Source organism: Lithobates pipiens, unplaced genomic scaffold (genome assembly GCF_037356315.1).
Source record: "Lithobates pipiens isolate NorthernLeopardFrog02 unplaced genomic scaffold, aLitPip1_a1.2 Scaffold_16, whole genome shotgun sequence".
In the NCBI taxonomy this organism is placed as follows: Eukaryota; Metazoa; Chordata; class Amphibia; order Anura; family Ranidae; genus Lithobates; species Lithobates pipiens.
In genome coordinates, this window is record NW_027507748.1 from 60287854 (window position 1) to 60312089 (window position 24236).

The following is a 24236-nucleotide window of genomic DNA, read 5'->3' on the forward strand; positions in this document are numbered from 1 at the left end:
AATATGATAGTCAATCCCATATAAATCTGCTAGTGTATTTAACACTACAGGATTCCAAGAACCGATGAGAAACAAACAAATTGCCATGTATCAGTCTGGAAAGGGTTATAAAACCATTTCTAATGCCGCGTACACACGATCTGAATTCTGGCCAGAAAAAGACAGATGAGAGCTCTTCATCGGAAAATGCGACGAGAATTCTGATTGTGTGTACGCGGCATAAGGCTTTGGGACTCTAGTGAACCGCAGTGTCCACAGCCGCGGTGTCCACAGCCACGGTATCCACAAATGGAGAAAATTTGGAACAGTGGTGAACCTTAACCAGGAGTGGCCAGGAAAAGCACAAGGACAACTCATGCAGGAGGTCATAAAAGAACCCAGAACAACATCTAAAGAACTGCAGGCCTCACTTGCCTCAGGTAAAATCTGTGTTCACGATTCAACAATAAGAAAGTGACTGGGCAAAAATGGCATCCATGTGAGAGCTCCAAGACAAAAGCCACTGCTGACCAAAAAACACAAAGGCTCATCTCACATTTGCCTGAAAACATCTTGAATATCCCCAAGACTTTTTGGCAAATATTCTGTGGACTGATGTGACAAAAGTTTTTTTAACTTTTTGGAACATGTGCCTGCGTCCTGTCGCATCTGAAGTAGAACTAACAGATTTTCGCAAAAAACATCACACCAACAGTCAAACGTGGTGGTAGTGTAATGGTCTGGGGCTGCAGGACCTGGACAATTTTCTATAATTGATGGAGCCATGAATTGTGCGCTCTACCAGAAAATCCTGAAGGGGAATGTCCGGCCATCAGTTTGTGACCTCGAGCTCAAGTGCACTTGGGTTATGCAGCAGGACAATTATCTAACCAGCAAGTCCACCTCTGAATGGCTTAAAAAAAAGATGGTTTTGGAGCTTCCTAGTCAGTCCAGGCTTGAATCAAATTGAGATGCTGTGCGTGACCTTAAACAGGCTGTTCATGTTTAAAAATCCTCCAATGTGTATTAGACCAATTTTCAGCCTTCTCAGGTCTTCAAATTAACCCCTCCAAAACCACAACGCTGAATGTTAACCTCCCTCTGGAACTGGTACAGCGACTTCAGGACCATTTTCCCTATCGTTGGGCATCCCACTCGATTGACTATTTAGGGGTCAAATTGACGCCAGCCTATTCTTCCCTTTTCTCTGCCAATTATTATCCCCTATTACGCATGGTGTCCACCCTTATGCAAGCCTGGCAATTTCCCTCACTCTCCTGGGTAGGGAGGATCTCAGCGGCGAAGATGACGATCCTTCCCAAAGTCCTTTTATTATTTTCGCACTTTACCTGTCCGGGTACCCGCTTTTTTCCTCCGACTCCTGCAGAATAGGATCCTCCAATTTATATGGGCGCGCAAACGCCCCAGGGTACCTAGAGCGACCCTTTATACCCATAGGCTCCGGGGAGGCCTGGGGGTCCCCAATATCTAAATACTACATAGCGGCCCAGATCTCCCCATTGACCATGCTTCATGCAACCACGGATGTTCCTCTGTGGGTGCTCCTGGAGGTGCCTGGTTCTGACCCGTGTTCACTTCAGGCACTCCTCTGGCTCCCCAGAAATCTGCGCCCTCCCTCCCTGAGCCCCATGCTGCTTCATGGTCTGCAGGTGTGGGACTCAGTTTGCTCTGCTAACAATCTGATGTCCCCCTTCCTACCCCTACTCCCCATCACTCATAACCCTCTTTTCCCACCCGGTCTGGTGGAGCCCCAAGCATTCTCCTGGTGGTCTTCGCATGGCTACCCACAAGTCCAAAATTTTCTTTCTTCACTTTCATTCCCCTCCTGGGAGATTATCAGGGAAATGCAGGGGGCGCCGGTTACGGAGCATTATCACTTTATCCAATTAAAGCACTGGATTGTAACATTGCGCCGCACGTCCACCTATCCCTTCCAAAAACTTTTTTTGAACATACGTGCCATCACTCCCCGGGCCTCATTTCGGCCATTTATGCCTCCCTGAATGGTCGCTCGCCATCGGCACCCCTCTCTTATATGACTCAATGGGAAAAAGACCTTAAGCCCCTGTAGACCCAGAGGATTGGAACAGAGCCTGGAACACGGTCGCCAAATGCTCGTTCAACACAAATACCCTAGAGGCCGCATATAAAGTAATGTTCCGATGGTATTGGGTACCTGCCCGCACGGTTCGGGCATTCCCTGGGAGTACTGACAGATGCTTCCGCAACTGTGGACAGCGAGGTGATGTCATGCACACATGGTGGGCTTGCCCAAGGTTGGTGGGGTTCTGGTCTAGGGTTTTTGGCTTACTGCAGACACTCTTTCATCTAACAATCCGAAGGGACGCTAGGCTAGCTCTCCTACATTGCCCGGTTCCTGGCTTGCGCGGCCCTCAACAGAAGCTGGCTACCTATCTATTTATAGCGGCCAAGCGGGCCATTGCCCAAGCCTGGAAGTCGCAACGGGTAGATTTTCAAGGGGTTAAGACACGCATGACTGCTATGTTACTTCAGGAACGTATGTCCAGTATTGTCCATGATTCACATGCTAAATTTCTAAAGATCTGGGAGCCGTGGATCTCCTATGAGTTCCCCACGCTCCAAGCGGCATGCCTGGGCTTGGTCTAAATTCCCCTGGCGGGGCATCCGAGCCCGAGCTTCCCCCCTTCCTTTCCTCCCCCTTTTTTTTTCCCTTTACCCTTCCTTCTGTTCCCTATCTCTCTTCACTCTCCTTAGTAATCTCTCCCATTGCTAATAGAAACTGCTGCCACCCATGGATGGGGGTAGTAGGAAAAGGGCTTACCCGCAGGAAACAACAAAGGAACGAGTTGTTTGGTACTGAACCAGTCTCGATTTCATCTCTTGCTCATCTCCCTTCCTTATCTCGAGTTTACTAGAAATATACTGTGATGGTTTGCCCTTTGGGTTTGTATTCATGATTAGTGGCCCCTGCGAGGGCTCACAAGGAGTAGATTGTAATCTCTTGTTTATTACTGTTTATTCAAAAATTCTCAATAAACATATTGAAACAGAAAATCCTCCAATGTGGCTGAATTAAAACCATTCTGCAAAGAGTGGGGCAAAATTCCTCCAAAGCGATGTGAAAGACTCATTGCCGTTATTGCAGATGCTTGATTGCAGTTGTTTCTGCCAAGGGTGACACAACCAGTGATTAGGTTTATGCGGCAAATACCTTTTTCACGTAGGGCCAGGCAGGTTTGGACAGCTTTTTTTCTTTTTTTTTTTTCCTTTAAAAAAATAAAATAAAATCATCATTTTAAAAACCATAATTTTCTATTTACTTAGATTATCTTTATGTAATAAAATGTAGTTTGATGGTCTGAATCCTTTTTAAATGTGACAAATGTTATTTCTTTATATATTTTGGGGGGGGGGGGGGGGGCTTGCTGGGTGCTCATACTGCTTTTAAAGCTTCACTTTTTTGGGCTTAGGAGATCCAGGTCCACTTTTATGTACTGATGTGAGGAAAGGCGCTTTTTTTTTTTTTTTTTTTTTTTTTTTTATTTATTTAACCGGTTTATTCTAATCTGTTGCATATATCATCCATAGCGATATGTATTTTGGGTTGTGGTGGGCGCTGGTCCAATTTTTTTAGGTTTAGCTTTCTGTGTTAGTTGTGCTCAATCATCCTTTTTTATATCCTTGTTTGTTTTTAGGGCTTTCTCAAGCCAAAGAGCTTGGTCTGGAGGTGTTTCATGCTGGCACCGTGCTGAAGGACGGAAAGGTGGTAACCAGCGGCGGCCGGGTTCTTACTGTCACTGCCATCAAGAAGGACTTGGTATCTGCTTTGAAAGAAGCCAACAAAGGAGTAGCCACCATACAGTTTAAGGATGCGATATACAGAAAGGACATTGGTTACCGAGCTATCGCTTATCTCAGGCAAAACAGGTGTGTGTATAGGAAGATTGAAACTTTGGTTTAAAGCCCTTTTAAAATGTAACCAAAGGAATTATCCCCCCCCCCCCCCCCCGATAGCATGAAGATAGAACACCTGTCAGGTTTTATTACTATCAGTGTCCCCGTTAGGAAAACTCACCCTCTGTCTTGTTTTGGGTTGTCACCAGAACAGAAAATGGAGGGGAAATCTTACAATGGGGTACACCAATTCACGTGAGCCTTCGTGGGATTTCCTCTTGCTTTCTGTTTTGGCTGTGGGACAGGAAGTGAAAAGTAATCTCCCAATGGGGCAAAGTGCTTATTACCCTCCCTTACCCCATCTGACATTTGCGGGGGCAATGTAAAATTTGCATAAAAAATTGTCGTAGATATTTGGTTTGTGTGCCTTTTTTGCGGCCTTTTTGCCATGTACATGCTTGCTAATGTCTGGGACTAGGCATGGTCATGTGAAGTTCAATATTTAAGGCAGGACCTTGACTTAGAAGTGAGCCATACACGCCCTCCGGAAACGACGAGGGAACGAGTTGCCTGGTTCTGGAACCAGTCTTGATATCATCCCCTACTCGTATTCCCTCTTTTTTTCTTCTGTTTATTATAAGTATAATGTGATGGCTGGCCCTTTGGTTTTACATTCATGCTTTGTAGCCCCTGCGAGGGCGCACAAGGAGCAGATTGTAGTCTCTTGTTTGTTCCTGTTTATTCAACTTTTCAATAAAAAATATTGAAACAGAAGTGAGCCATACACTTTGTGCAGTTGTGTAGCAACATGCAGAGTCCCTGATCCCTGCACACTTTGTCTTCTGAATGTAGCATTGAGAGGGGGACACTGGTGAGTTTGTGTCCTGTTCCTGTATCATATGGTTAAGTTCATGAAGTCTCCGTACCATGGATTCGGTCCCGATTGCTTTAGGGCCCATTACTTTCTCCATCTCATTTGTGCTTTACAGGCCCTATTCTTCTAGGCCCTATACCTCAATGCACCACTTTTGAATAACTTTAGACCAGGCATGTATCAGTTGAACAGACTTTTTACTGTACAACTTGGTAATGCAGTTCATTCCTGATCAACTAGACCAGTGATGGTGAACCTTGGCACCCCAGATGTTTTGGAACTACATTTCCCATGATGCATGAGCATCATGGGAAATGTAGTTCCAAAACATCTGGGGTGCCAAGGTTCGCCATCACTGAACTAGACCCAGGTTACCAGATCCATACGTTCCATGGGTGAGAATCCATAAGAGGTAGAGGCCTGGCTCATGAAGTCTTTCCTAAAGTGCATTCCAGATGTTGCTGGTGGCTTCTTCTTCAAGCTTGGCCTCCCGATTCTTCCCATGAGGGCCTGGCGAAGAGCTCCCTGAGCAGAGAGATCTCCCTATATACTGCACAGGGTGGAAGGAGGAGCCCAGGAATGGCTGGGGTAAATGTAGAGAGAGGTTTAACCCTGTCATACCCCCCCCCCTTTTTTTTTTTTTTTTTTTTTTTTTTTCCCCTTGGATATCTAACAAACCAACCCGCCCACAAGTCCCCATTCTATTACTCGTGTCTTTCACCTTGCTGACAATGCATGGGTTTTGTGATGTTTGTGGGGAGTGAGAGGTTCTCGGAACTGAAAGCACGGTACCAGAAGTTAGAGGAAAAGGCTACAAATCCAATGATGCCTCAGTGTTTGGAGACTTATTGCAAAAACAACTGCCAGTGCTGTGGTGTTGGCTACAAAAACCATGTAAGCTTTTTGGTTTTATATTTTGCCTTTTATATACACAATATTACCAAAAGTATTGGGACGCCTGCCTTTACATGAACGTGAACTTTAATTGCATCCCGGTCTTAGTCTGTAGGGTTCAATATTGAGTTGGCCCACCCTTTGCAGCTATAACCGCTTCAACTCTTCTGGGAAGACTGTCCACAAGGTTTAGGAGTGTTTGACTATTCGTACAGAAGCACGTTTGAGGTCAGGAACTAATGTTGATTGAGTGCCTGGCTCGGAGTCTCCACTCTAATTCATCCAAAAGGTGTTCTATCGGGTTGAGGTCAGGACTTGGTGCAGGTCAGTCAAGTTTCTCCACCCCACTCTCACTCTGAAGGTCGTTAGCTATTGACTCTGCAGGCACTTGGCGACTTCTGTGAGCTTGAACATGCTCTGACCCTTGCTCATTTTTACACGGCCTACTGCTTCGTGGCCAAGCTGCTGTTCCCAGTTGCTTCCACTTTGTTCTAGTACCAATAACAGTTGACCGCGGAACATTTTTAGTAGCAAGGAAATTTCACAGATGGACTTCTTGCACAGGTGGCAACCTATCATGGTACCACACTTGAATTCACTGAGCTCCTGAGAGCAACCCATTCTTTTGAAAACATTTGTAGAAGCAGTCTGTATGCCTAGGTGCCTGATTTTTCCCACCTGTGGCCATGGCGATGATTGGAACACCGGAATCCAATGATTTGGATTTGAAACTACTTGGTAATGTCCACCTTACCACCTGCCCTCTGGATCCTGTTCCCTCGCAAATGCTGCGTTCACCCTCTGACTCTATGCTACACTCTCTAACTCACATCTTCAATCTCTCCCTCTCTTCTGGCATCTTCCCCAACTCTCTAAAACATGCACTTGTCAAACCCATACTTAAAAAAACCCTCACTGGACCCATCCAATCCAAACAACCTACGCCCCATCTCCTTGCTCCCCTTTTTATCCAAACTACTCGAACGTCTGGTCTACAACCGACTGAGTGACCACCTCGCTAAAAATAGCCTTCTTGATCCCCTTCAGTCTGGATTTCGTCCTCAACACTCCACAGAAACTGCTCTCCTAAAACTAACAAACGATCTACTAACGGCCAAAACCAATCGACATTATTCTGTACTCCTCCTCCTGGACCGCTCTGCTGCCTTTGATACGGTTGACCACCCCCCTCCTCAAAAAACTCCACACCTTTGGTCTCCGTGACTGTACTCTACGATGGTTCTCTTCCTACTTATCCAACCGCACCTTTAGCGTTTCTTACAACTCTACTTCCTCCTCCTCCTCCTTCCTTTCTCTGTTGGGGTCCCCCAAGGTTCTGTTCTTGGACCACTCCTATTTTCAATCTATACCTCCTCCCTGGGTCAACTGATAGCCTCCCACGGCTTCCAATACCACCTCTATGCTGACGACACCCAAATCTATCTCTCTACCCCTCAGCTCACTCCCTCTGTCTCCTCACGTATCACTAATTTTACTATCGGATATATCAGTCTGGATGTCACACCACTTCCTCAAAATCAATCTATCCAAAACCGAACTTATAATTTTTCCTCCCCCCATATGCCCCTTCCCCCTGATCTCACTGTCAAAATTGATGGCACAACCATAAGCCCATCCCCTCATGCCAAGGTTCTAGGTGTAGTCCTGGACTCTGAACTCGCCTTCAAGCAACACATCCAATCACTGTCCAAATCCTGCCGCCTCAACCTCTGCAACATCTCCAAAATACGCCCCTTTCTAACCAATGAGACAACAAAGCTCTTCACTCGCTGGTCATCTCTCGCCTCGACTACTGCAACTCCCTTCTCATTGGCTTACCTCTACATAGTCTATCACCTCTTCAATCCATTATAAATGCCGCTGCCAGACTCATCCACCTTACCAATCGCTCTGTGTCTGCTACCCCTCTCTGTCAATCCCTCCACTGGCTTCCACTCAGCCAAAGAATTAAATTCAAAATACTAACAATTACATACAAAGCCATCCACAACTCTGCCCCCAGCTACATCACTAGCTTAGTCTCTCAATACCAACCTACTCGTCCTCTTCGTTCCTCTCAAGACCTCCTGCTCTCTAGCTCCCTCATCACCTCCTCCCATACTCGCCTCCAGGACTTTTCCAAAGCCTCCCCAATCCTATGGAATGCCCTACCCCAATCTGTCCGCTTATCTCCTACGTTATTAGCTTTTAGACGATCCCTGAAAACATTTCTCTTCAGAGAAGCCTACCCCACCCACACCTAACAACTGTATTTTCATTTTCTCCATCAGCTCATCCCCCCACAGTTAATACCTTTTGTTTCAACTTGACCCTCCCTTCTAGATTGTAAGCTCTAACGAGCAGGGCCCTCTGATCCCTCTTGTATTGATTTGTATTGTAAGTGTACTGTCTGCCCTCATATTGTAAAGCGCTGCGCAAACTGTTGGCGCTATATAAATCCTGAATAATAATTTGGAGGGATGTCCCAATATTTTTGGCAATATAGTGTATGTCTGTCAGCTTAATATCTTAAGAAAAATTTGACAGCCCTTGAAGTGAACTTGGAGACCATCTGATCTCTTTAGATATGTTTGGTTTTTGCTTAAATGTTGCGCTCTCTGGATTTCCTATAATGGCATTTAGTACTTGGCAGCTGATGGGTCAGCATAATGCCATACCCTGGGTCAGGACCCCAATGAAAACTGAGCAGCAGTGGCATAGTACTTGCTGTATTTAGATTGAGCACAAGCTTGAGCCAGTGACATGCCTCCTGTAGGCTTTTGTACATCGGTCGCCTTGCATGTTATCGAGACCGTGTTGGATAGGCAGTGTAGAGATGATGCATAATTCAGCTACAAGGCTCTAATCCTGTCTTGCAAATTCTTATAAAACCTTTTTTCCCCCACCACGTGTGAATAGCTACCAAGGGAATACATAAAAGGCCCAATTCACAGCTTTGGGCCTGTGTCAACGGGGTTTTCAGGTATATTTCAATTGCATAGGTGGGAACCAGGCCTTGGTCGGGAGATTTTGAGCACTGTCAATGTTTTAATGATATTTTTGATAACGTCAGTGTCAAACTAAATTCTCGGTAATTACTGTGTGAAATTACTGTGGTTGGGGGTGTTTATTTAAAAATTTTTTTTTTTTTTTTTTTTTTTTATTGGTGTAATCTGCAAATGCAGCCAACTTTGGGAAAATGTACGGTTTTTAACAGTTAAATAGTTGTTTCATAAATTTTATTTCATATTTTTGTTTTCGTTGAACGTTTTTAAGGAATTGTACCGAAGACCTATTCAAGCCTAAAGTTTGGTCAAAACTCATCAAGAGTTCTGAATATGACTGCCCTTTCTGCACCCTCCTCCATTAATGCAAACTGTACTATAGCTCCTATAAAAAAAAAAAAAAAAAGTGCTTTATGAATTAAACAGATCTTTCCATCCACTCATCCTCCCATTTTTATGTTTTTCATGGATGGAAGGTATAGTAGAGCTTCTATGAACGGAGGAGGGGTAAAAAGGGCAGGCGTAGCCTACACTCCAGGTGAGTGCCCCTCCCCGGTCCACCGCTTGTATTCTTACAGCACCAGCAGATTGCAGTTTTGGGGGTATGCAGCTTAGACTTTGATCACAAATTAAAATGTGTAGTTCTGAATCTGTTGGGCTAAATTTTCTGCTAATATTGGCGTTGTGTTATGTGGGGGGGTGGTCTTATCTCAATGACTGCTGTTGTGCTCAAACAATTCATACACTTTGTATTGTCTACAATTATTATTTTTTCTAATAAAGCACTACAAATGCATTTGGTGTGTCTACATTTAATATACATTTGTGTTATGTCGGGCCTTGGGATAATCCCAAAGTGTGTTTTGGGAGAGGGAAGTTCCTTTCAAAGATGAGTTGCTCTCTCTTTCTTTCCTTTCTTTCCTTTCTTTCCTTTCTTTCCTTTCTTTCCTTTCTTTCCTTTCTTTCCTTTCTTTCCTTTCTTTCCTTTCTTTCCTTTCTTTCCTTTCTTTCCTTTCTTTCCTTTCTTTCCTTTCTTTCCTTTCTTTCCTTTCTTTCCTTCCTTCTTCCTCCAGCACCTATATTCTGGAGGCACTACTGACCCTACACAAGACGTTTGTTGAGACAAGAAAGTGGCATTCACCATTAAAGCACAAAACTGTGAATGGTTTGCACTGCATGCTTTTTTTATTCCTTGTTTTTGGGCTCTACACCCTCTCCAAGAAGAATCGTAGCAGTACAAGAAACTTCACATCAAGGGGTAATTTTGCAGAAACAGCACAAGCACTGAACCTGGAATATACAATGGCCTTCACTTTGAGACACCGCCATACAAACTTCACCTGTAATCTGGAAAAAACTGAAGATCACGGTTTAGTGCAACAGATGAGCCATGGTTAACATGCTGAAGGGCCGCCTCCTCCTGGAGATGGCTAATATGGGATATACATTTGATGGCAAGATATGGCAGTCCTACATAGTGCAGAATGGGCACACTTCCAGATCTGGGCACTGGAAGGTGAGCTGTAAGGTTAATGTATTCTCACAAATGTAATGTAGGATTTAATAGAACAGGAAACCACATTCAACACCTGAAGAATGGTTGTTGGTGAAAGATGTGAATGTGATTTTATAGGTGCAACAAATTTTACAGTGATTTGCTGTATTCTCCAATTGCATGCCACTTTTAAAGGTTATCTATGGTCAAAAATGTCCACAAGGTTTAGGAGTGTCTATGGGAATGTTTGACCATTCTTCCGGAAGCGCATTTTGTGAGGTCAGACGCTGATGTGGACGAGCAGGCCTGACTTCTCTGCTGTGTTCTATCTGGTTGAGGTCAGGACTATGTGCAGGCCAGTCAAGTTCCTTCACCCCAAACTTGTTCATTAATGTCTTTTATGGACCTTGCTTTGTGCACTGGTGCACAGTCATGTTGGAACAGGAAGAGCCATCCCCAGACTATTCCCACAAAGCTGAGAACATGAAATTGTCCAAAATGTCATGGTATGTTGATGCCTTAAGAGTTCTCTTCACTGGAACTAAAGGGCAAAGCTCAACCCCTGAAGCCCCCAACCCCCCTTCCCCCCAAATTATTTATGGACCTTGCTTTGTGCAGGGGTCCAAAGACCTGGATGAGCAAGTTTGGGTTGGATGAACTTTACTGGAGAATAGTCTCATACTTTTAATGCCCTGTAAGTGAGCACTGCTGTGTCACACATTTTCAGTGCCTGACTTATGAACTACAGAGGTGCTGAGATCATGTGTGGGCCAACATTTATTTGAGTTGTCATCCTTGCGAGGACTGTCCCCTCTGTGTGTTTGTTTTTTAAATTCTGTGTATTCTTTCAAAGCTTATTAAACTAATCTTCATTATCCTTGTGTAATTGCCTAGTATTCTTCTTTATGCTTTTGTACTGCAGCCAGTTGAGAAGTGAAGCTGGCATCTTGGTTGGGGGAGCTTGCTCTGCATGGCTAAAGGTCTACAAGAGGGAGTGCTGGGTGAATGGGCACCAACAATTTGATATTCATTACTAGCTCAAAGAGCAAAAAGGGTTGATGGCAGCATGAAGTCTTGATCGGAAATTGCATGTTTCATATTCCTTATTGTTGGCCTCATAAATATCTAAGTCCTCAACCAAAATATTAATCTTGAATGACTTCTAGGAATCTGTGATTTGTAAACTGACCAAGTCCTTGAGTGATCATATTGCAGAGGGATTTGGCGTGGGGGGGGGGGGGGGGGGGTGTGTGTCGTGTCTGTTCCTTATACACAAGTCTAAATACCACAGCCCAAACTGGAATAGGCTAGTCTTGCACCAGAGCTTGCAAATCGTGCTTCTAAACCTGGTCGGCCATGCTGCGTAAAAGCAGGGGGACTCCATGTTGAAACGGCATTTTTAGTTAAGTATTGTCATATTTTCGTATTATACTTTAAGTATTTGTGTGATCTCTTTGCACATATCAAACACAACCCCAAAAAATGTGAAAATAAGTCTCCAGAATTGCAGTCTCACAAAAAAGAAATGCTTCCCCATATATGATGCAGCAGCCTAGTAAAGCAGACTGAGTCAAATAGCCTGCTAATTGTATACACTTTTAGCATTTGTTACAGGCCCTGTATGTACCTTTCTCTACTGTGAATGTAGATTTTATTGGCTGTAACTATACCTTTATATTTTTAGATCCTTGGGTATTAATATTTCCCTGTGTCCTGACAGGCCCCTGACTTACAAAGACAGTGGTGTGGACATAGAGGCTGGGAACAGTCTGGTGCAGAGAATTAAGCCTTTTGCTGCTGCCACTGCTAGACCAGGTAAGCCAGAACAATCCAGTAGACTAAGTATTGTAGAGTTGTATGTGGACCGGGTGTCTTGGGTTTCCCATCTCTGCAGAGAACATAGTAAAAGGGGTGAATTAAAGAAGGCGTTTCCTCAAAGCAGCTGGAGGAAGTGCAGAGACTGGATTAGATGTTCCTTCTGCTGCTCACAAGGTCTGCTAGGACAAAGAACCTTTTTGTCAGACCGGAAATGTTTAGTTATGTCCTATAGAGGCATGATCTCTCCATCATAATGTGAATTAGGAACTATAAATGTCTGTATTGTCAAAATGTATGTCTAGGCATTAGCCAAATTTTACCTTCAAATCCCCTCTAATTTTATCTCAACATTTTGACAGTACAGCTTAAGGTTAAACCAGTAATGGAGTCCAGTAATAATTAAGGTTGCAAGGTACAAGACTGTCACCCACCTATTGTCCAATGGAGGAAGGGAAGGCCTTGGTTAATTGCATAGTGTGGCTTAAGTGGAGTGGAGCGTCGGTTGGTGGGTCATTGATTAGTGGTCTGATCTGAGTGTATTGAAAACCTCCATCCTATTGATTGTTTTAATAGGTAAGGATTGAATAAAATATTGTCACAAACACATTTTATAAATTCTTTATTGTGAAAAGTTATTTCTGGCTAGATGTTCTAGACAAGTGGTCTCCAAACTGAAGCCCAGGGACCAGATGGGGCCCTTTGTTTGCTTGTATCTGGGCCTTGGGACACTTTCCTCCCACTGACACCAACAATGAGGCTTAAAGGGGTTGTAAAGTCAAAGGTGTTTTATTTTAATGCTTTCTATGCATTAACATAAGCCTTCTGTGTGCAGCAGCCTCCCTAATACATACCTGAGACCTATCTCTGTCCATCGATGTCTACGAGTGTCTTGGCTGTCCAGGACTCTCCCTCTTGATTGGCTGACTTTGACAGCAGTGGGAGCCAATGGCGCCACTGCTATGTCTTAGCCAATCGGAGAGAGAGGGTACAGGGCCGAACCACAGCTCCTTGTCTGAATGGATTCATCACGTTTTGGCTTGGGTGCCCCCATAGCAAGTTGTTTGCTGTTGGGGCATTCAACAGGAGGGAGGGACCTGAGAAGAGGATCCGGGCTGCTCTGTGCAAATCCGCTGCACAGGGCAGCTAAGTATAACATGTTTGTTTGTAAAGTTTATATATATATTTTTTTTTTTATAGAAAAAAAAAATCACTTTAATTCCTGCTACTAACATCAACGTGGAAACAATTTCTCCCACTGACCCCAATGATGGGGCACTATTCCTCCCGCAGACACCAGCAATGGGGCATTATACCTTCCCCCAAAATCAAACCTGCATTGTTTACTCCACTGACACCAGGAAAATTTCTACTCCCAATGACCATATCACACGCCTAAAGTCTGAAGGACCGTAAATGGTCCCATTGCTTAGAAAGTTTGGAGACCCTTGTTCTAGACCATACAGTGAGGGGGGGGGGCGAAGTATTTTGTAAGTTTGCTCACTGACAAGCTATTAGTCTATAGTTTTAATGGTAGTTTTATTTTAAAGTGGTTCTGCACCTAAAAATAATAAAAGCCAGAAGCTACTAATATTGCAGCTGCTGACTTTTAATAAAATCACACTTGCCTGTCCCAGGGTCCAGCGATGTCGGCGGCAGATGACGAGCGATCGCTCGTCTCGCTGCTGCCCCCGCCGCCATCCTCTGTCAGGGAATAGGGAAATGAAGCATTGCGGCTTCACTGCCTGGTTCCCTACTGCGCATGCGCGAGTCGCGCTGCGCGTCTCTTCTGGTCCCCCGCTGTGTCCTGGGAACTGTGTGTTTCCCAGAACACAACGGGGGGGGGGGGGGGGGTCGTCTGCGGTGGTCTGCCCGGAAGTGGGTGCAGATACCTGGATTATCCAGGTAACTGCACCCCCCTCAGTGTCATTCTGGAATACCCATCCACAACCCATTTTCAATGACCTGGCTGAGGGAAGGAGATTCCCACCCGTCCATCGTCCCTTTTTGATATGAAGTTGCCCTGTCCTGTTAGAAGAACACCCCCAAAGCATAATATTCTCTCTTCTCTTTTTTTTTTTTTTTTTTTTTTTTTTTTTTTTTAGTTGAGTTGATTCCAAAAGGCTCAATTTTTGGTCTCCTCTGACCACAACACTTTCACCCAGTTCGCCTCCAAATCATTCAGATGTTCATTAGCAAACTTCAGATCGGCCTGTACATGTGTTTTCTTGAGCAGGGGAACCTTGAGTTTGTTTTCTTGGTGTCTATGGTCCCTGCTGCCTTGGGATCATTGACAAGATTCTCTGGTGTAATTCTGGGCTGATTAGTCACCTTTATCATGATCATTGAAACTCCACAAGGTGAGATCTTGCATGGAGCCCTAGACTGAGCGTTAGATTGTGTTTCTTACATTTCTGAATATTCCCACCAACTCCTGTCACCCTCTCACCAAGCTGCTTGGCGATTGGTCTTGTAGCACATTCCAGCCTTGTGTAGGTCTACAATCTTGTCCCTGATATCCTTGGACAGCTCTTTGGTCTTGGACATGGTGGAGAGATTGGAATCTGATTGCTTCTGTGGACAGGTGTCTTTTTATATAGGTAACAAGCTGAGATTAGGGGCGCTCTCTTTAATCTTGTTGCTTGTATAGAAGTCACCTGGGAGCCAGAAATCTTGCTGTTAGGGGATCAAATACTTATTTCACTCATTAAAATGCAAATCAATGTATAACTTTTCTGGATGTTGTTGTTGCTGTTCTGTGTCATACTGTTAATCTACCATTAAAATTATAGACTGATCATTTCATTGTCAGTGGGCAAACGTACAAAACCAGCAGCGGGTCAAATACTTTTTTTTTTCTCCTCACTGTAAAAGTTATCATACGTTCTAATATGTCGGGTAAATGCAGTTACTGCTCTTCTTCAGGCATGCTGTAGGTATCAGAGCTGCAGGTCTCCTGCAGCCAAGCAATCAGGTCTTTTATCCGCCCCTCCTATCATCCATTTACAGGATGCCTTATGTTTTGTGAATGGTTTACAGAATGCATGGCATTTTCTGAAGACCAGGGGTGAGGAGGGGCAGATAAACGGCAGGATTGCTTCCCTGTATGAGACCCGCAGCATTGCTGGGATATTCGGTACGTTTTTAATCAGAAACCACCCGAAAACACATGGTGCAGAATTCATTCATAGAAAGTGTCTGAAGCACAGCAGTATAAATGGGCCTTTTACAGATTTTGGTTCTCCCGTCATTGCAGTTGTGACTCTCATGTATATTACTTTTTGTACTGATTTGAGTATTTTTCCAGGATGCAATGCGGAGCTTGGAGGCTTTGCTGGATTATTTGACCTTAAAGCAGCAGGATATACAGACCCTATTCTTGTGTCTGGTACAGATGGCGTTGGCACAAAATTGAAGGTAATTTAGAACAAGAGAATATTAATGACTGACAGACGTAGATGGCTGCTAGTAATTTAATCAATAGCGTGTTGAGGACTACATATATTATGTGGCCAAAAGCTTGGAAACATTTCACCATCACACCTGTGTGAGCTTGTTGGAATTCCGATTCCAAGCCATGGCCATAAAATCTGGAGCGGTTTTACAGTTCTTATAAGCCTATATTCTTCTGGTAAAGGTTTTTCCATTGGCTTCTGGTGTGTCTAGACTAGAGAATGGGTGCATTCAGCCAAAATATCATTTGTGAGGTCCAGTACCTTTCCAATCCATCAAAGGTGTTCAGTATGGTCAAGGACAGGGCTCGCCACACCAAACTCGGCACACAATGTCCTTATGGAGCTGACTTTGTGCACAGGAGCGCATGTTGAAGTGGGGGAAGAAACTTCCCCAAACAGTTGCCTCCAAGGTTAGATCACCATTGTCTAAATTGTCTTTTTTGTATCCTTTCACAATAACCGTACCCTTCACGGGAAACACTTGAACTCCATAAATTGGAGGGGTGTCCATATACCCTTGGCCACATAATGTACCTCATGACTTGGTTGTAATATGAAGTCCAGTTTTGCGATGGAGTAGTTGTGGTATTGTGTAAACTGCTCTTTTGGATATCCAATAAATTTGGCTATTTAGACCTTTTTCTAGAAATCTAATCCACAAGTTTCACACGCGTTGCTCTAACGCTCGACTTGTGTACAACCAGTCTGTCAGGTTTTTCCTGAATGGCTATAGCTGGCAACAGTAATCATCATGTTCTGCTGGCAGGAAAGGCTCCCCGCAGGCAGGACAAAATAGAGCTGGCGAAACTGATGGGGGAATTGAGCAACTTTCTTTCCATCTGTGCTGGAAGCAAATAAAATTACATAATCGATGGCCTGCCTTAGTCGCTGACTCAGAACAATCATTAAAGTCTAAATTCAGAAGGTTTTTATCCTCCTGCATAAAGATAAAAAAAAAACTCCTCCTGTGTGCAGCAGCCACCCTAATACTTGAGCCCCCATCTCAATCCAGCAATGTTGTAGGAGAGTCTCGGTTGCCCAGAACTCCCCTCCCTTATTGGCTGAGATACAATGCACCACTATGGCTCCTGCTGCTGTTAGTCAGTGAGCCAATGAGAGAGTGCGGGGCCAAACAGCGGGCTGTGTCTCAATGGACGCATGTAGCCTTGGCTCGGGGGGTACCTGAGCAGCTTGCTGTGGGGCACTTGTCAGGAGGGATGGGCCAGGAGCGCTGGCGGGGGACCCGAGAAGAGGAGGATCCGCTCTGCCCTGTGCAAAACCACTACACAAAGCAGGTAAGTATAACATGTTTGTTATTTTTAAATGGGGGGGGGGGGAACAGACTTTAGTATCACTTTAAGTCGGGGAATTTGGACTGATCATAGAACTCCAGGCCTGAAAAGCTATGGGATTAGTATGATCACCAGCTGACCTTTTTAGAAGAGGTCTCAGTGGTAGCCTCCATGTTTAGCACCACAATTCTTTTAAACTCACGGCTTTACTAGTGAATTCTGGTAACTTATTCATTTTCATATGAAATTTGTTATTGCCTTTCAGCTATATATGTTTCTACTGAAAAGGCTGTTTAAATTTTATTTTTAACATTTTTAGTTAGTAACTTGTTGAGAAAAAAAACTTTCCCCTCAGGGTGATCTATGTACATTGCAAGGATTTTAACAAACTGTTGCAGAGTTGTATCTTTTGTTGTTCTGAAGAAATCCCTGTATGTTTCTGTGTCCATTTGGTAAGTTATCCTAATGGGGAGTAGTTTCATAATTCTCAATCAGCTGCTGCACTTGCAGGGCTCCATTGAGGAAAAATGCAGGGTCTGCATCCCTTTTTGGAGGGGATTTTCTATTGGGAGTATCTCGTCAAAAATGTGAGAGGGCATTCTGTACGCATTCTATGTACAGAACACCTCCAGGTAGCCTTATTGCATTTTATAGAAAATCACAGAGCTACAGATTGAAATGGAAATGTCCCTTTTTAATAACATTCATTTACAATATGACTTGAGTCAAAATTGTTTATACTATATTTATTTTCATTTGCTATTTTTTTTTTCCACCATGAAAGTGGAATTACCTCTCATTGTTCCCTATTGTAGATTGCACAGGCATGTAACAAACATGACACCATCGGACAGGATCTAGTGGCCATGTGCGTGAATGACATCCTGGCGCAGGGAGCAGAACCTCTGTTCTTCTTGGACTACTTTGCCTGTGGGGTGCTGGATGTGTCTGTGGCGGCCCCTGTGGTCTCTGGTATCGCCAAGGCTTGCCAAATGGCTGGATGTGCTCTTCTGGGTAACTATCCTTCTGTAAAAAAAAAAAAAAAAAAAAAACGCACACAACTCTCACACTGTTCAGTGCCTCTTCCGACAACTAATGTCTCATGCTTTTAGGTACAATTTGGAATAAAGGGCTCTATAATATTGGCCTATATTTGCACTATAAATTAGAACAGGGGTGCTCAACTTTTTGGAGAGTGAGGGCCATTTATATGATTTGGTAAGCCGTTTCGGGCCACAATGAACTATGGTGTTTTTTAATTTCCAAACTGCAAATGTAAACTAGCCTTTTACTGTCCTGAGCCTCCCTATAAGGCAGCTATCACATTGATGCGCTGCGGTTTGTTCTGCTGGTTAGCTGCATGGAGCCATAGACTTCTATTACATCTGTGCTCTGGGTATCACTCCACCTGGGGCAGGATTTGGTGCTACAGAGGAAGCGTTGGCTTATGCAGGCTCCTGCTGCCTCCATTGCTGCCTGCTTCTGGCATCGGCTTCATGCACTCCGATGCTTTGGGATGGCAAGTCGGAAACCTGTTTTATCGCAATTTGGGCTTGCCAACACGCCATCTCAGAGCATGAGCATATGTTTCTCTGGTTAGAGGTTGCGGGCCACATCAGAGGACTCTGTGGGCCACAGGTTGAGCACCCCTGTAGTAGAGGTGCTGGATGTGCATCTGATTGCATGGTTCTGCACACTTTCCAGAAATGAGGAATAATCCTGTTATTTTTAGAATATGATGAAACAAGAACAATTGCCATCTGTTTTACTGTGCCACACTTTCAATGGGAGGTGATTCCTTCACCATATCCAGTAAAGGGTTCAAAGCAAAAAAAGAATTAACTGCTTGTGGTGCAGTATTCATTTTCGCTCGTTTAGTATCTGGGTACGGTCCTGAACTGATATTCTTACACTTGCAAGGTTTGGCTCCGTTATTTGTGTCGAATCTGAAAAGCAGGAATGGGCTCTGAAAGTGTGGTACTTGGAGAACCAGTCACTAATGTTCATCTGTAATAATCTGGATCTTTTTATTGTGCTTGGTCATTGCTATAGTATGTATTCTGAGGTCTACTTTCGATGCAGAATGCTTGGTAGAGACAGCAAAGCGTCTATAGTATGTGATTAGAGCAGGGCTCGACAAAACCCGGGCGCCAGGTCGCATTGGCGACTAGAAATAGCGACCTCGCGCCTGGGGCAGCACAGCTGGGGGTATCCTGTCTCTGTGGACCCCCCCAGCGTGATCGCGTCGGGCCATTCCGCCGGCGGCCGAAAATTTAGGCCGCTGCTTTGAGGCCTTCTGCGGTCCTATGATTCCTTATGGAATCTGGCGCCCTCTTGTGGTCGCCGTTGGTATGACAAACCAGCAATGCTAATGAAGCTTTTCTTCCTCTGCCTGTTTTATATTACCTGCCTCTTCTTCCCTTTATTTAGAACCCCCTAAACATTATTATATATATTTTTTTATTCTAACACCCTAGAGAATAAAATGGTGGTTGTTGCAATACTGTCTGTCACACCGTATTTGTGCAGCGGACTTACAAGCGCACTTTTGTTGGGAAAAATAATTTAGTTAATAAAAAAATAAGACAACAGTAAAGTTAGCCCAATTATTTTTTATATTGTGAAAGATAATGTTACGCCGAGTAAATTGATACCCAACATGTCACGCTTCAAAATTGCACCCGCTCATGGAATGGCGACAAACTTTTACCCTTTAAAATCTCCATAGGCGATGTTTAAAAAAATTCTACAGGTTGCACGTTTTGAGTTACAGAGGAGGTCTGGGGCTAGAATTATTGCTCTCGCTCTACCGATCACGGCGCTACCTCCTATGTGTGGTTCGAACACCGATTTTATATGCGGGCAAGACAGGGCGCGTTTAAAAATTATTATTTTTTCTGCTTATTTTAACTTTTTTTTTTTTTTTTCCACTGTTCTTTTAAAAAAAATGTTGTGTCACTTTTATTCTTATTACAAGGAATGTAAAAATCCCTTGTAATAGAAAAAGCATGACAGGTCCTCTTAAATATGAGATCTGGGGTCAGAGAGACCTCGGATCTCATATTTACACTAAAATGCAATTGAAAAAAAAATTGTCATTTGAAAAAAAAAAAAAAAATGTCCCTCTAAGAGCTATGGGCAATGACTTGGAGACGGGGGGGGGGGTGGGGGGGCGGCGACGGCGCTGCTATCTTCCCCTCTCGTCTCCATGTCAGGCCAGGGACAGGTCCGGATCGCCGTCACGGACCTGGCTCCTAACTTTTTAAGCTGGCTGCTAGATTCCAAGCAAATTTGTCAACCCCTGGATTAGAGGTTCATGCCAGCAAGATCAGTTGATACGATTGTATGGTTGGACTTTCAATAGAAGTGTCCATTCACCTGGGCATCCAAGCCATATCCACCAAAATCTGTGCTTTTTTTTTACTTTTGGGTAATCACCTGATCTTATTTTTTTATTATATTCTGTTCCTGCCAGAGCAGAGCGGAAGTGTCGGGCTATAGGAACATACCTGCAACATGCTATAGGAACATACCACCATGTCTCCTGTCTGAGCCCTATGCTGATAGACACTCCTAAAACTTTCATAACACAAACTGTTGTCAGGATTGCCAAAAAAAGGCAAAGGGTTTAATTGACACCTTCCAGACACCTGGCCAGAACAGAACTAACGGCACACACAAATCCAGCCATAAAGGGATCCATACATGTAGCGATTTGTGATAGGTTTAAGTATGAGCAATTGCAAGCAAGTGATTAATCATTGATTAAAATGTCAAAAAATGCCACGTGGTATTCAGCATTTTGTGATCTATCCTTTTTAATGAATATGAACCTTTATTCCAACACCGAAATTTGTTGATTCAGATCCGATCAACAAAAGTTCAAAGCTCTACCACAGTCCATTGTGTTGGCAGAGTCAAAATCTACTTTTAAATCACTAAATTGATGAATTGAAGATTCATCGACTTACTTATATTAATGGGGGGGGGGTGGCTAGAGTGTATGTATATATGCCCCCCCAAGGGCCAACGGCTGTGATGATGATGATTCATTGCAGCTCAAGTCAACCTGCACTACAAGTGATGCATGTCTGCTGCTTGCCATCTGTCCGAATACCAAGCTACCAAGCAGGAGGCAACAAATCATGGCATACCCCCTGATGATGTATCTCGGTTCACACTGCCGCGACTCGAATGTGACTTTGCAGCAAAGTCCGGCAATGCCTGGGGAATCTTCCTGTAATGTTGGATCCAAATCCTATCAAAGTGATTGTAAAAGTTCTTTCATAGGAAGAAAAAAAAAAGTTTTATATTTGCCTGCTCTGTGCAAGAGTTTTGTACATGGCCGCACCGAGCCTCCTTTTCTGGGGTCCCCATGCGCCGCTCCTGGCTCCTCCTCTGCATCGAGTGCCCCCACGGAGAGACTTTCCATGGGTGCTCCCGTGCGTGCGCCCAAGTCCTGCTGTGTCCATTGACAGACAGCAGGACTCTGCCCCACCCCCTAACTCCTGTGTCAATGGCTCCTGCTGCTATCAATCTATCCAATGAGGACAAAACTTGTGCTTGTCACTGGAACGTTCAGGTAAGAAAGGGTCTTTTTTATTTATTTTTTTTTAATTTTTTTTCTAAAGATAAGAATTCGACTTGAAGGCAACTTCCATTAACCTCCTTGGCGGTATCCCCGAGCGTGACTCAGGTTTGTTTTTTTCTTGTATTATCGGTAACCCTGAGTCACGCTCGGGGTAATATTGCAGAGCGGCCAGTGGAGATCTTGCCTTCTCCCGGCGCTCCAGCGATCTTCTACGCTGTCCTCCGCTGTCCTCCCCTGTGATCGCCGGCGAGATCACGGCATCCTGACTTCCTGGTTCAGTTCCCTGCGAGCAGAAGCGGCGCACGGGAGCGGAACTGGGCGGGAATTTCAAAAAGTGAACACAAACACATAAATAGAGGTGATACATTGTAATCTGAGAGGATTACACTGTATCATCTCTATCTGACTGATAAACTATACAGTGCCCCTTGCCTCCAATAGAATAAAATATAACATGGCATCAAAAAAGCGCCACTTCGCTACAAAATGGCCATTGGACCAGCTGAGTGACAGCGGTAGCGACACGGAGTTGCTCGCAGAAATTAGCAATAGCGAGTCGTGGGGAGATTTGTCGTCTGACACTGACACGGATCTGACAAGTGACAGCGGTGATGATCCTGCACCTGACCTCAGATGTGCACAATTGGTGCCCTTTCGACTGCGATACAGACCAGGTAGTGCTGCCAAGATTCCCCTTCACTGGATCACCTGGGATGAAGGTAGATGTCGAACGTGACAACCCTCTGGCATACCTGCAATTATTCCTCACTGAGGATGTAATTGAAAAAATTGTCACAGAGACAAACCGCTACCAAGTACAGCAATCCGCTACGCTGCATGCCAGGTTTTCCCGAAACAGAAAGTGGGAACCAGTGACCAAAGAGGACATCTGGCAGTTCCTGAGACTCATTATTCTTCAGGGGGTGGTGGGGAAACTGCTCCAGAAATGATACTGGACCACCAATAAATTACTAGCCACTCCGTTTTTTGGCACCGTGATGTCCGAATACCGCTTTTCCCTCATCATGAAGTATTTCCACTTCACAAACAATGAAGAGTTTGAGGCCACGCATCCTGCACCCAAACTAAAAAAAAATCTGGGAGGTATGGCAAATTATCGTTACCAATTTCCAGCGGACCTACGTGCCAGAAAGGGACGTCTGCGTGGATGAAAGCTTGATGGCCTACAAGGGACGCCTGAGCTGGATACAATTTATTGCATCCAAAAGAGCGAGATTTGGCATAAAATTCTACATGCTCTGCGAGTCATCCACCGGGTACATATGGAATTCGGTCATTTACACCGGTAAAGGCACGAAGTTCAACCCCAGGTACAGCGGCTATGGGATGGCCACATCATCAGTCCTCACACTGCTGGAGCCATTGCTGAACCAGGGATATTGTGTGACCATGGACAACTTCTATATGTCTCCGGAACTTTTGGAGATTTTGTTAAAAAACAAGACCGATGCGTATGGTACTGTTAGGCCTAATCAACGTGACATGCCATCTCTGTTCTCCAGGAAAAAACTAAAAACCGGAGAAATGGTTGCCTGGCAGAAGGGTAAGATGATAGCAATGCGATGGCGAGACAAGGACGTGTCTCTCATGAGCACGGTGCACAATACCTCTACTGCCATGGTCCACACCAAACGTGGGAAAGATGTGCTGAAGCCGCAAGTCGTGATAGACTATAATTGCACTATGGGAGGTGTCGATAGAACCGATCAGGCAATGACATTTTATCCGGCTATGCGCAAGCAGCAAAAAAAAATATTATTAAAAGAATTTCCGTCATCTTCTGGAGCAATGCCTTTGGAATGCATATATCCTGTACAGAGCACAGAGTCGCAAGCCTATTATTCATGCCGATTTTTACCTGGAAGGTGGCTGAGCAGATTTTCATCAAACACCAGACACCATCAGGATATGCGATCGGACCTGGGCGACATGCTGTTGTCGTTGTCAACCCAGAACGCCTAACAGGTTGTCACTTTGTGGACTACATACCACCAACCGCAAAAAAGGCAGCACCTACCAGAATGTGTGTGGTTTGCTGCTCAAAGAAAAAATGTCCGAAAAGAAAGCCGGTTCTATTGTCCGGATTGTGATGTTGGACTGTGTGCTGTGCCTTGTTTCAAAATCTATCACACTCGGAATGTTTATTGAATTCTTTGTTTGACAAATTTCATTATTTTGCATTACATTATTGAATAAAATGTATATTTATCAGATTATAATTCATGATTTTGTGTTTCAAACTTTATCACATCTGGGATGTCTACTAGAGTTTTGTTTGGTCAGGTTTTAGTAAGTAATTACTAAGAATTGCAGGCCTATAATACATAACACCAAATTTCCATGCAAAAGAATTGTACCGCTTTTGGTATAGAATTCCTGACAGAATCATACCGCCAGGGAGGTTTAAAGTCCTATGGGCCCAAGTCAGATAGAAGTCACCTTGAAGTAGTATACAAACCTTTTCTAAAGTCCGAGTTCCTTCAGTAGTGCTAATTTAAGAAAGCTTTCATTGGCTAACATGGGATTTCACATGTCACACGACTTGGGGTCTCACAAGTGTGACCTGAGCTTAAGGCTTTTGTTTCTGTGCCCAGAACAATAGGAGTGAGCAAGTCTTCTAAGCTGGGACACAGATGGCAATGAAAAAAAAAAAATATGACCAGTTTACAAACCTCCCTACTCTATTTGCAACTGGAAAACAAGCTTTGGCTATCCATATACTAGTGTTACTAAACCCAGTAATTTAAAAATATTTCCTCTGCATCCCCCCCCCCCCCCCCCCCCCACAGTGCCCACCTCTTTTATAAATCCTCTTTTTACATTAAAATACTGCCACTGTATACCTTTTTTTGCTGATCTGTAAACCACGGTCACATAAACTGCACAGTTTGTCCAGAGCTTAGTTTTCAGATAGATTT

At 44.2% G+C, this 24236-nt stretch overlaps 1 protein-coding gene across 1 annotated transcript in view; it reads left to right on the plus strand.

Annotated features, from left to right (window-relative positions):
- GART (phosphoribosylglycinamide formyltransferase, phosphoribosylglycinamide synthetase, phosphoribosylaminoimidazole synthetase) overlaps positions 1 to 24236 on the plus strand; it is a 71144-nt gene that overhangs the window by 21892 nt on the left and 25016 nt on the right. The window contains exons 11-14 of the mRNA XM_077479953.1: positions 3678 to 3909; positions 11865 to 11959; positions 15267 to 15376; positions 17522 to 17720. Of these exons, the coding sequence (XP_077336079.1) occupies positions 3678 to 3909; positions 11865 to 11959; positions 15267 to 15376; positions 17522 to 17720 (636 nt within the window). The remainder of the gene's footprint in view (positions 1 to 3677; positions 3910 to 11864; positions 11960 to 15266; positions 15377 to 17521; positions 17721 to 24236) is intronic.